The sequence below is a fragment of the Zootermopsis nevadensis genome, unplaced genomic scaffold (assembly GCF_977971745.1).
Source record: "Zootermopsis nevadensis isolate Lab colony 2312 unplaced genomic scaffold, Znev_1.0 Znev_ptg000003l, whole genome shotgun sequence".
NCBI classification, from domain to species: domain Eukaryota; kingdom Metazoa; phylum Arthropoda; class Insecta; order Blattodea; family Termopsidae; genus Zootermopsis; species Zootermopsis nevadensis.
Genome location: NW_028259135.1, coordinates 12,276,648 through 12,289,621, shown reverse-complemented (window position 1 = coordinate 12,289,621; position 12,974 = coordinate 12,276,648). Strand labels below are relative to the sequence as shown.

Here is a 12,974-nt window from a genome sequence, read left to right as displayed (position 1 = left end):
CTACATCTAGATCTCCCAAGTGCTAAGTATACTAAATAACACAACAAAAAATGTCTACCACTGACTTCATAGAACAGAGTTTTTCTTGAGAAGCTAACAGTTACTGACGACATGGCATTATATTTTTTCACGTTCTAATATTAATAAACCTTATGGTAGCGAGTAAAATTGTGTGTAACTTCAAAGGCTAATTCATATTAAACCGTTAACTTTACTGCTCGTTTGAAAGCCCAGTTAACTGCTGAAGTTTTGCTTCGTAAATTCTATGTGGTTTCACTTGTGGTTCATAAAGCTACCAGGTCAGGTACGCGGCGAGTGATTTTCGAGGTTGGCTTCTTTCTTCCATCCTTTACTGACCAGTATTAAAGCCGTAAATATATATATAGAAAATGCTTCCAACTTCAGGGTTGAAGTTTCAGCCCTGAAGATGGAGATGGTTTTTCCGAAGCGGTGGTACCTACACGGAGTCATTAAAAAAAACCCTTTACAGCCTTCAGAACTTCGATCTCACAGAAGTGTTTCTTATTTTCGTCACAGCCACGTGACCATCCCACGCAGCGGTCAAGTTACAGACTTAAGGGAAATCAACCGATCTTGATGTCAAATAAAAACGTAATTTTCTCTCTGGCTCGCCCTTTTTTTTTAAACTTCTTCCTTTCCGTCAACACTCGGAAGCGATGAGACGAGAAGAGCAAAATCAAGACAAATGAGTTTCGTTTCCTGAGGGCAAACTTCATTCAGCTGACATTACAAGCAGTTGTATTAGCCCCTTAAGCCACACCACCCGCACCACTGCGATATTTCGTCGTCTTTCTACTCGGTGTTAAATGGTACTGCTGCATGTACGTCAGCTAATTTAGTCCTATCAAAATACGAAATCTGTCGCCGGAATGTGTACACAAAACTTGTCCCACTGAAAACTCAGATTTGCGTACAAACCTCAAGCCTCTCTGACACACACCCACGATTACGAGTATATTAAGAATTATCGTTCGATGACGAATGGCGTCCTGATGAAGGTACTAAAAAAAGTACAGTTACGAACTTAATGTTTTTCGCCTAAATCTATGCTCATAACGACTTGTATTTAAAATATTGTCATTAATTCCATGTACTGATCGTTTTTAAAACTTTCCCCAGTTTTTGAATACGAATTTACCTTATTTTCTGCTCATCCAGTCCTTGGCTTGATCACCGGAATGATATTCCGACCACAGAAGTAATTTCAAACTAAGTTACAGCAAGGTATAAAATAAGTTACTTACAATTGCAAGTAACATGTATCCATCCATCCATCTATTTATTCCGTTGCGGTTTTCCGACTAAAATTTTAAACGTTTTCTTATAACTCCCATGCGTTCTACGTATCCCGCCCACCACACTATCTTTATCTGATTAAACTGATATTGGGCGATGACTTCACGTTATGCAGTGTTTCAGAAACTACAATAATTCCGAAATCTTTCTAATGTAACCAATCTAGCAGATATTCCTCCCCCCGTTCATTTTTTTAACCTCAAAACGAACTAGGTCCTGTTAAAGAAACGTTGTGTGCTTGAACAGTATGAGACGATGGGGAAAGGAAGAAAAAGTCAAGTAATACTAATGCGAAATAAATAAGTAAAGTTGTTTCAGCTGATTTACGTCTTTGAGCCACTGAAGAATGAAGCATCTCACTTGATCCACGGCTAATCCCTAGAAATTCTCTATAATGCAGCGAGAGGACTGTAATTTGAAATTACGGGAGCCATCAGTCCACTGAATGTACTTCAGAAAGAAATCTATTGATTTCTCCGTCCATCACATCTTTTGTCCTCGGTCTGACTGTGTTTGACTGTCAGTTCAACTCATTTGTTTGCTTTTGTTAGTACGTCTGGTGGATCTTGCTTCATTCGTCTTGGCCACGTCCACTTCCATCCTTCCACCTGTCCAATCGCAAATGTCCTGAATTCACGACTTCCATTACCAAACCCCACTTCATTCAGGACTGAAGTTCTTGACACATCCAGTGGAAACATTTTAAGATTTACGGCAATGTGCATACACGATGTAAGTCTTAAGAACATCTTCAAACAGAATTTGTTTTTATTAATTAACACGTCAAAGGACAACACCCATGCGAACAAAGTTTAAGAAATGCGGTTTTTACATTCAACAAACACACAAACAAGTGAATGGGCGTGTAGGGTCTTCAGGTTCTCAAGGGAGTGAATACGATCATATTGAGATGTGGCGCCGTGCAGTCTCGTAAACTACATTGAGACGACGACGACAAATTCGTAAGTCTCCCTTCTCATTCATTTGCTTCACGGAGAGAATACGAATACAGAATTCGTTACTTCACTTTATGGTTGCGCTAAAGATTTGCATATTAAAGTATTCAGCGCTTCACTTCGCACTAATATGCGAGTTTAATCTAAGCGTCTACGAGGTAGACGCATGAAAAGTTTCCGACAAGAAAGACTAAATAAGAAATGTAAGCACGTGTCGAGTTTCTTCGCAGTAACACTGCTGGCACTTTGCTAGTTTATGATATTTACTCTGAGGAATTAATGGAAAACATAACCAAACACGGCTGATATTAAGTGTCATGAATGTAAATTTACGCGGTATACAATATAGCAAAAAAAAATGTGTCAATGTCCAATGTCATGACGAGGTAAGATATTATCTGAAGCATGGTGAATTTAAAGAGTTTTACTTTCTTCTCTATTGATTTAAAATAGTTTAATTTTTTCGACATTATTCACTATTAAATAGCAAATTTTCTTCACCTCACGCGAATACCGGTAATACCACCTTAAATAGACCACGACCGTTTCCATTCACATTGAAAATGTCATTTCCCAAATTTACTATAAATTAATTTGGTTAGAAGTATTATTTTCCTGCTAAAATGTAGGACATATGCTTGGCAATTAGTTGGGTGTTGAAGTTCTATTAATAAACCAGTTTACTGAACAGAACGTGATGTAACAGTTTAATCGTCAGAAGGGGGGGGGGCTGGTAAAATGTCTGACAGCAAGGGATAATGACTACTCTGGTCTACTGGAGCGTTCTCCATCATGCTGATTTATGTAGACTGGATTCACAGACACCTCTGCGCGTAAAATTTCATTTTAATATAGATTTTGTGAGTTTTATAAAAATTCCACGCGCAGATGAATAACCCCTTCTTTGCATTTCTTCCTTAAGTAAAACCCCTTTCAGTTCAGATTTTACTTAATTTGACATGGCGTGATGAATGACTCCAAAGCTGATCTTTAGAATTATACACGTATCCGAGCTTAAATGTGCCAGTTTCTAAGAGTTTTCGTTCTTAATACGTAATCAGCAAGTATTGCCGAGAATACCTACATCTACTTCCATTTAAATAAATTTATTTAAACAAAGATCCTATCAAAGTTTACTAAGAAACAAACAAACAATTTTAACGCTTTCTCAGTGTAGGTTGTGACCGGCAGCTCAGAGAAACGTGCCCAGTTTCATCACCCGAATCCCGCGATCTTCAAGTTGCTCATCATTGGCAGGTCGCTGATAATGTTATTTTCATGGCTCTCAGGTTAAAAACGCTTTTGAAATTACACATGTTCGGATGTTTGAAAATCGGAAATAAATTATTTAAAATTTTGCTTGGGATACATATTGGATATAGGTATTTGAAAATAATCCCAACACAAACACAATAATATACCATCGTCACAAGAATTACATTTCTAAATCAACTAACACATGATTTGTTCTAACCAAGCAAACAACAGACATATTTGTGCGATTGTGATATAATGCTCTTATGGTTTATTTATAGGACGTTTGTTCATTTTACAGCAAAGAGTGAGAAAACACCAAAAATTCTATCAGAACAACTGAGTACCTTCCAAACAAACGTCAATATCTTCAAATCAAGGTCAAAATTGTACAGTCCAAGTCGAGTACGGAGTCTAACGTGTCTAGATCAGAGCGCACACAAACTCGATGAATGACTTCTTAGCACCCACAAAACACACAGAAGACTTGCTTCATGTTTGCGTTCGAGTCTAATGCTTTTGGATAACAAGTAATCTGCTGAAGTTCGGTATTTCATTTTTACTTCAAAGTTAAAGGATAAAATAAGATTATATGGTGACGGGACAGGAAAACCCATATTAAGCCCCAAAGAAGTTTCTAAAATGCACCCGCAAGATGGAAAACTATTACGAGGGTTATAATTGTCAAAAGGCCTCAGTCAGGTAAGCTGATGTTACATGATGCGATAATGAATAATGTATAAGCACACTGACACAGCTAAAGTCTGAAGATTCATAGCAGCGTTCATCGGGGAAATTACGAAAACTCGCAAAGAGTGAAATTAGGTCCAAAGATTGTTTAAAAGTCAAGGCAGGAGTCGCTGACTGCTTCGCATTTCTCACAGAATGTTTTAATACAGTTCTAAAGACTGAGAAAAGTTATTAGCAATTCTTACTCTTTCACATGAACGTAATTAAATTTTTAAAAATAAATTTTGATAACAATCAGTCTTTCTGTTTTATTCTCGTGCCTTTTGTTTAATCTTCGCAATTCAAACTATCACTTTCATCAACTAACTAACTAACTAGATGGCTTACCGAACCCGAAGGTTCATCACCGAATTAACCAAAGCCCTCCACCGGACCCTGTCCTGGGCCAACAAAATCCAGTTTCCTTCAACTCCTATCTCGGATAGATCCCGCCTGAGATTATCCTCCCATCTACGTCTAGGTCTCCCCAGCGGTCTCTTCCCTTCAGGTTTCCCAACCAGTACCCGGTGCACACCTCTTGTCCCATCCATGCGCGCTACATGTCCCGCCCATCTCACTCTTCTCGACTTAATCACCCTCACAATACTGGGGGAGCAGTACAGATTTTTAAGCTCGTCATTGTGCAGTTTTCTCCACGCCCCATCGTCTTCCCTCTTAGGCCCAAATATCCTCCTCAACACCCGATTCTCAAACACCTGCAATCTGTGTTCCTCCCTCTGAGTGAGAGACCATGTTTCGCACCCATACAAAACAACAGGCAAGATTATTGTTTTGTATACTTTAATTTTCAGGTTCTTAGAAATCAGACGGGAAGACAAAATATTTTGGACTGAGAAGTAGCAAGCATTTCCGGAATTTAGTCTCCTCCTAACTTCCTCACAAGTATCATTTTGATTTGTTATTGTTGTTCCCAAATATTTGAACTTTGTAACCCTTTCAAAGGATTTATTAGCTACCCTAAGATAATTTTGCCCGCCTGTCTTCTGATGACGAGATACTAACATGTACTTAGTTTTTTCTGAATTTACTTCCAGCCCCACTTGTCTACCAGCCTCTAGTAAAACTTCTGCGTTCCTCTTTATTGTATTTATATCGTCCCCCAATAAATTAACATCATCAGCATATGCCAATAGCTGATGTGTCCCGTTCAATTGCAAACCCTCCTGCCTACCTTGGACCTTCCTGATGGCGTATTCTAGCGCAAAGTTAAAGAGCAAGGGAGACAAAGCATCTCCTTGTTTTAGACCGTTCTTGATGAGGAATGTCTCAGATACATATTTACCTACTCGAATTTTGCTGCAGGTTTCATTTAAGCACATTTTTATTAGACCCACTAGCTTCTTTGGTATACCAAATTCAATAAGAATATTATATAGCACTTCTCTCTTCACAGAGTCATAGGCTTTTTTGAAATCTATAAATAACTGATGTACAGTCCCACCGAACTCCCATTTTTTCTCTAGTATCTGACGAATGCAAAAGATCTGATCAATCGTTGATCTGTTTCGTCTGAACCCACACTGATGATCCCCAATAGTTTCATTCGCATATGGGGTTAATCTTGCCAAAAGAATGTTGGATAGAATTTTGTATGAGGTTGATAGCAGCGATATTCCTCGGTAATTACCACACTCAGTCTTGTCCCCCTTCTTATAAATAGGAATAATTATGGATTCCTTCCATTGATGTGGCATCTCTTCCTTATCCCAAATTAACTGAATAAGCTTATGGATCCTCATATGCAACCCTTTGCCACCTGCTTTAATTAATTCGGCCGGAATCTGATCAATTCCTGGAGATTTATAACTTTTCAACTTCCCAATGGCTAGTTCCACTTCATCTAAGCTAGGTTCTGGCACCAACAGTTCAGCTGTATGCATTTTAATCTGTCTAATATCACCAGTATTATGAACATTTAAGAGCTCGCTAAAGAAATTTTTCCACCTATTCACAATTTTTATTGGATCTGCAAGCAAATTGCCACTATCATCCTTTACCAAATTAGTCTGGGGTTGATATCCTTTCTTAAAGTTATTAATGCCTCTGTACAGGTCTCTGATGTTTTTTTCCTTATTATTTGTCTCAAGTTCAGCAATTTTGCCCTTCAGGTATTCCCTTTTCTTAGTCCTAAAGGTTCTACTAGCCTCACGTCTCACGTTACATAGATTATCCGCATTTGTTTTGTTTGGGTTCTGCAACCATTGAAATTTTGTTTGCTTCCTTCGATCTATTAATTTTGAACATTCTTCATCAAACCACGGTTTATTTTGCTTTCTCCTGTAGTATCCTAGTTTCTCTTTTGCTGAAATTTTGATGCAGTTTCTGACATTTTCCCACTCCCTGTTGATGTCCACACTTTCATTATCCTCATTTGTCTCTAAAATTTGAAACCTATTCGAAATTTCAACTTGATATTGTTCCTTTGCCTCTCCCTCACTTAATTTTTTCAAATCAAATCTTTCTGTGTCAAAATTTTGTTTAGTTCGTCTACTTACTGAAAGCCGCTCCCTCACTTTTGCTACCACCAGATAATGATCAGTGTCGCAATCTGCTCCTCTGAATGATCTCACATCAATTACATTTGTCTGCCTTCTCTTATCTACTAAAACATGATCTATTTGATTGTGTGTTCTGCCATCTGGGGAAGTCCAAGTGTATTTATGAACATCACGGTGTGGAAATTTTGTACTTTTTACAATTAAATCTTTTGACGTAGCGAAGGTCACTGCTCTGACGCCATTATCATTACTAAGTGCATGGAGACTCTCGCTGCCTATTGTGGGTTTGAAGACATCCTCCCTCCCAATTTTTGCATTGAAATCTCCTAGCAGAATTTTCATGTGATACTTGCCAAATGTATCAAATACTGATTCCAATTCTTCATAAAAGCTATCCTTGATATCATCGCTTTTGTCTTCAGTTGGGGCATGAACATTAAGGACAATGATGTCGCACCAACGTCCTTCCAAAATTACGTAAGACAACCTGTCACTAACAAATTCTACTCTCTTAACTGCTGCCCTAATTCTGCTATGAACAAAAAAACCCGTCCCTAGCTGATGATTGTCATTCCCCTTTCCATAGAAAAATGTAAAATTGTCCACTGGGATCGTGCCCTCCCCCTCCCATCGCACTTCCTGCACTGCCACTAAGTCTAACTTATAATTCCCTAATTCCCTACACACTGATTTCAGTGCCCCAGCCCTATAGAGGCTCCTAATGTTCCAGGTACCAAATCTCATGTCCTTTTTCAATTGCCGTGGTCGTGCCAAAGAGTCCGTCCTGATCCGAGGCTTGGTTGATTTTTTCGTAACACATATTTTTTTTAAAGGTGAAAGGTTGTTAGCCCTACACCCAACCCCCAACCTGGAGGACCAGGGTATCACTCTTAGTCTAGCGCATCTCCTTAGACCTGTCCGGCTTGGGTGACCCTACCATGAGCCGAAGCTCAGGCCGGCATAGCCCTAAGGGTCATTTGAGCACGCAAGCCTCCTCACCCGGCAGATTGCCTTCGACAAGGTGGTGATACCTTCGAGAAGGACTTTCATCAACAATTTATAAAATAAAACAAAGACACGTAGTAGTCGATGAAGAGTAGAAACACGGTTTCGGACTCCGCTCAGCACATGGATCTTTGTCCACATTATTCCGCGTTCAGTTACCCTACGTATAAAAGTTAGGTAATAACTGGTATGTCCATGAAATAAGATACATGACCTAACTCAATAATATATATCGCCTTTCCTATACTACGAGACCACTTTCACTTCTGCACTGAACTACTGTTCTAAATTTAAGGTTTACATGCGTCATGTTTGTGTTTTATGATTAAAATATATAATAAAATTCAGGTCAATACACAAACTTTATTTAGATGTTAAAATTTAAATGTTAAAATTTAAAATTTAAATTTGCGCCATTCATCACTATAACGATGTTACAATAGAGCGCCTTCATTCACTTCACTACATTTAAATTTTAAATTTTAACATTTAAATTTTAAATTTTAACATCTAAATAAAGTTTGTGTATTGACCTGAATTTTATTATATATTTTAATACTGTTCTAAATATTTCCCACTGTTCGCACTTAATTCGTCATGTTGAAATAATAAATCACATAACCTCATCTTAAATCATTAAGGGCAGCGACAGATGGCAGGGCCTCTGTACTATAATTAGTGTATTAATGAATCACATAAACTATTCACACCGACTTGTATCTGAAGTTGTCTTACGCGATACATAACCGCAGAGCAGTGTGCGAAGAAGATTTCCATAATCTGGAAACTTTTGCAATACACTAGATCGCTCCAAAGCGTTATGTCCGTAGAGACCCAACGACTGGACATCAGAATGTCCTTATAAAATGTAATAAAGTTCGTACAATTAAGACAATCATGATTCTAGTCAATATGTAGTTTAATGTTGGCTGAATTTTATCTTCTGTTAAAGGAAGTAGAAATACTTTGCAGACTAGACTCCTGTAATAAAACCGTATAAAGCTCCAATTTACTAAGTTTCACGTTTCATCTTCAATCACAGACAATTAGTTAACAATCCGAGTCAATAACTCTACTTTACGAACAAAAGCAACATAGGAGAAATGAATGAAGAATTTTAAAATTTAAAAATGTATAGAATCAAGGAGAAACTAATAAAGTGTACTTTATTCGTGTCAGGGCTAACAGTAATGAAGAAACCGGAGAAAGAATTATTTTTTTATCTAAACTCTGATTGAAGTAAATTCCAACTCTTAATTATTAATCAATTAAAATCTGTTTTTTTTATCAGAAACACATAGGAAACGGACGTTCATAAAGCCGAATATAGTGATCGAAGTCTGGACTCACCGCATGCGTGTAATGAAGGCCGGGGTGAAGTCGAGACTCGTCCAGATTCCCAAGTCGGAATGTTTTACCTCATCCCATGTCGAGTACTTGATGAGCGAGCAGGCAGGCGAAGGCAACGCTGTAACAGAGAGAGGCCTTTCGTTAGGAAAATGAATGGCTGGGGACAATTGGAAAAACCTTACAGAAATTTTGCGTTCGCAGTAAAAAATTAACAACGAAATAAATCTCAACCTTCAGGAAATAAATCTGTATAAACGATCTGAAGCTTTAACTGCGACTGAAAGCAATGAAATGCTTCAGTGCCCTGAGGACGAGGACAAAGACGGCTCTCGAGAAGTTTGTCGTCCTTTCACCTGACGTGGCTGGTAGCCCGAGAAGAATTTATTATACACAGCGGCCGGAAAGCTGCAGATCATAATGTGAGCTCGGATGAGTGAAACTTGGAGGCCTATAGGAAAAGTGCTGTACGGTGTGCTGCTAGATTCACCCCTCTCGATCAGAAGAGGAACATAAATTTGTCCTTCTACATCTCGTGCGTGAGTAAGCGAGCTTCAGTGTGTCCATCGCGCTTGGGTGGGGAAAAAAATGTGAATATGAGGGCTATGCTTAGCCCGATCTTCCCGAATGACCACAAAAGTCATAATGTAATGTCCTCATTAAGAATTTAAATATTTAGAAGTTTCCTGAAGTAACTTATTTCTCATTCGACTGAAGGAGCGAATGCAATACAATACCAGACTTCAGTTTTAATCAACAACCAAACAGAACACTTAACTCTTGACTAAATTAAGCTGTCTTTTCTTAAATTATTCCAAATCCATATAGAACTTTGAAGGGATTGTATCAATATCGAATGTTCAGGAACAGCTTTCAAAGAGAGTTTCGACATTTTAAGTATAATTCTGCATTGTAAATATTCTACTGAAATCTGGCAAAAAGCCATAGTAATATCATTACTTAAGAAAAGCAGATACAGAAGTTTGTGAAGATAAGAGATACGTTGGTCTGCTCCATGTTCGATAAGCAACTACTAAAATCAGGAAATATTGTCCACGAAGTTAGTTAAGAACGTCAACTTCTCTGCAGAGAATTCGACCTTCAGATGCATTTATATCGAGATGTTTTGTCGTTTCAAAGAATCTCAAAACTGGGTGTAACTGGGTTGTCTAATGGCGTCTGACAGATGCGAAACGTTGGCGACTTCCGGGCCACAAACTTCGCTCGCTACTTGTTTTTAAAAAAAGAATGTTCTGCCATTTGTATCTGTCCATGTTTGTAGTTCCGCTTTAAAACTCGCAGACCAAGGGCGGCACTAGTAACAGTGGCATCAGTCGCCAAGAAAATTTATTTTCACGAGACGCCGATCTAATCTCACAGGGTACAAATTGTTAATGTTGTGAAGTGACTCAAGATCATGGATATATTTTTTGAAGTTCACTTTTGTCTATAAGACAAAACGCCTCTAAGTAAATTATTCAATAAAACGAGCACTGCTACTGGTTTAAACAAAATGTGGTACATTTATATCTAATTTATTTTACGACGCTAGATCATTAGCTTAGATTATAGAGTAAAATTGCATGTCGGTTAATGAATAATGAATTGGAAAAGATATGGAAGTGGTCGTGGCTTAATTTAAGGTAGGCCTGCTATCCCGCCATTTGCCGGAAAGGACTGAGGGAAATCTCTAAAATCTTTCTTCCGGACAGTCTACGAGGTGCGATCGGAAAGTTTCAAGACTGCGCTTATAAAAACCCGTACACTTATCTCAGGTATTAAATTCATCCATCACCCTCGAAGTAGTTCCCCTGGGAGTGAACACAACGATCCCAGCGCCGCTGCCAAGCCTGGAAGCATCCCTGGAAATCTTTCTTTGTCAGCCTGTCAAGCACCATCTGCGATTCTGCCTGAATCTCTTCTATCCTCTCAAATCTCCTTCCTTTTAGCTGAATTTTCATCTTTGGGAAGAGGAAGAAGTCACACGGAGCTTAGAAAGGAAGTTGGGGTCGGTTCTTGCAAGATCTTTGAGCTCCTGACAAACGAGAAGTCGATTCTGCTTCTGGTCCTCAGACAGGATGCGTCGCATGTGGAGTTCTTCCTTTAGAATCAGCTGACAGGTCCCATAGCCTATCCCAACAATGTCGCACAAGTCGTTGATGGTACGACGTCGATCTTCGTGAATGGCCTGCCGAATCTTCGTAACATTTTCGGGCGTTGTGCTCGAAGATGGTCGTCCAGAACGCTCGTCATCATCGACAGAGGTTCGGCCATTTTTAGAACGTGAATGCCACACAAAAGTTTGTGCACGACCCATTGCGGACTCCCCAAATGCTTGCTTTAGCATTTCATAGGTTTCCGTAGCCGTTTTGGCGAGTCTTTGGCAAAATTTGATGCACACGCCATTCCGAAATCGCAGGAGGGTCGGTGTAATGCACTACCAAAACGCCCGTAACTAAGAAACAAATGCTAATTCGATGATGCCGGCTGGCACACTGATTCACTATGAATGTAGGCCGCAGCCCCTAGCGGCAGAAGCTCGTACTACATCCGGTTCGCCCTCTATTGACACAGTCTTTAAACTTTCCGATCGCACCTCGTATATACCAGCAGACATTTTAACCCGGGGCGTCCCGTATAAGAAACGAAAGTCTTAACTCTTTACTGTTACGTTCGATAAAATTTGATACGGAAATAAACACTGCTGTACAGCCAAGACAATAAATTATATTATGTTTAAAAACGAATAGATGTCAGGCGATAATATGTCACATTCACACACCCACACAAATAAGATGAATCGACTTAAATTGGGGTACATAAACCGTAGCCACATTGGGAGGCTTCTTCTAGGCCTACTGACAGCGAGCCATGAGATAGAGCAGGGCAATATCCAGACTCCTTTCTTCTCTTCTGGGCATACGAAGAAGTAACATCGTATTCAGTTTAATTGCTTTAAATCACCAAAATCTCCTCGCACAAGTTTCTCGAGTTTATATACGAGCTCGTATGAGCAACGTTAACTTCGTATTTCTAAACTTATCTTGATTCATCAATGAGGTGTTTAATAAAAGAGTTATAACTAGAACTTTGAGATCTAAAGAGACAGAAAGTAATAGGATGAGAAGTAACTCCGTGGGGCACAGAAAGTGTTTAGAAGAGTAGCTTACTCCATGATACTAATGGAGCTTCAATGCAACACCTGTCCGCTTTTGTTGCAAAGTCGAAGGAAACAAATTCATTCCAGAAGTTAGAACTGACTTTAAATAAGTACGGTGAACGGGTGTTGGCTGGATTTACTGCATCACGACATGGCGGTAATGAACCTCAATGTTCCATAAAAGTCAGGTTATTTTTGGAAAAGCTAAATGGCTATCTACCAACTTAATGGAAAATAACTCGGCTTCATTATTCTTGTCAACGTAATCATGTTTCAAAGCAGAATCAAACTTTTAGGCGTTTAAAAAAATAATACATTCTCTTGATGCCATTTCATTTCTTGTGTCATACGAACGTTTTTTCTCAAAAGCAAAGCTTAAAATGTTCTAAAACAAGAACGCTAGAGGAATTTATAAGACACCTAAATTTTAATCATTAAACTGTAATCAAGTGCCTATAATAATAATAAAATATAAGGTTAAATACATGTTTAAATACAAAAAATAAAACCGTTTCCGAGCTGCATATGACCACAAAATGCCGTCTCATCATTCATGCGTCTGAATGAGCCAACGTATTGTTCACACAGATGGCAGGCCGTTCGCTCATGGCCACCTGACAAATTGTCACCTCATTGTTTCAAATAGCGGCACCAATAACAATAACCATGATTCAGGGTAGTCGCTCT

General features: G+C 38.8%; 1 protein-coding gene across 4 annotated transcripts in view; it reads right to left on the bottom strand.

The window, feature by feature from the left end:
- Nucleotides 1–12,974, bottom strand: part of LOC110838291 (uncharacterized) — a 218,701-nt gene that overhangs the window by 98,790 nt on the left and 106,937 nt on the right. For all 4 annotated transcript variants that reach the window (XM_087342553.1, XM_087342554.1, XM_087342555.1 and 1 more), the window contains one exon: nucleotides 9,131–9,248. In XM_087342553.1, the coding sequence (XP_087198679.1) occupies nucleotides 9,131–9,248 (118 nt within the window). The remainder of the gene's footprint in view (nucleotides 1–9,130; nucleotides 9,249–12,974) is intronic.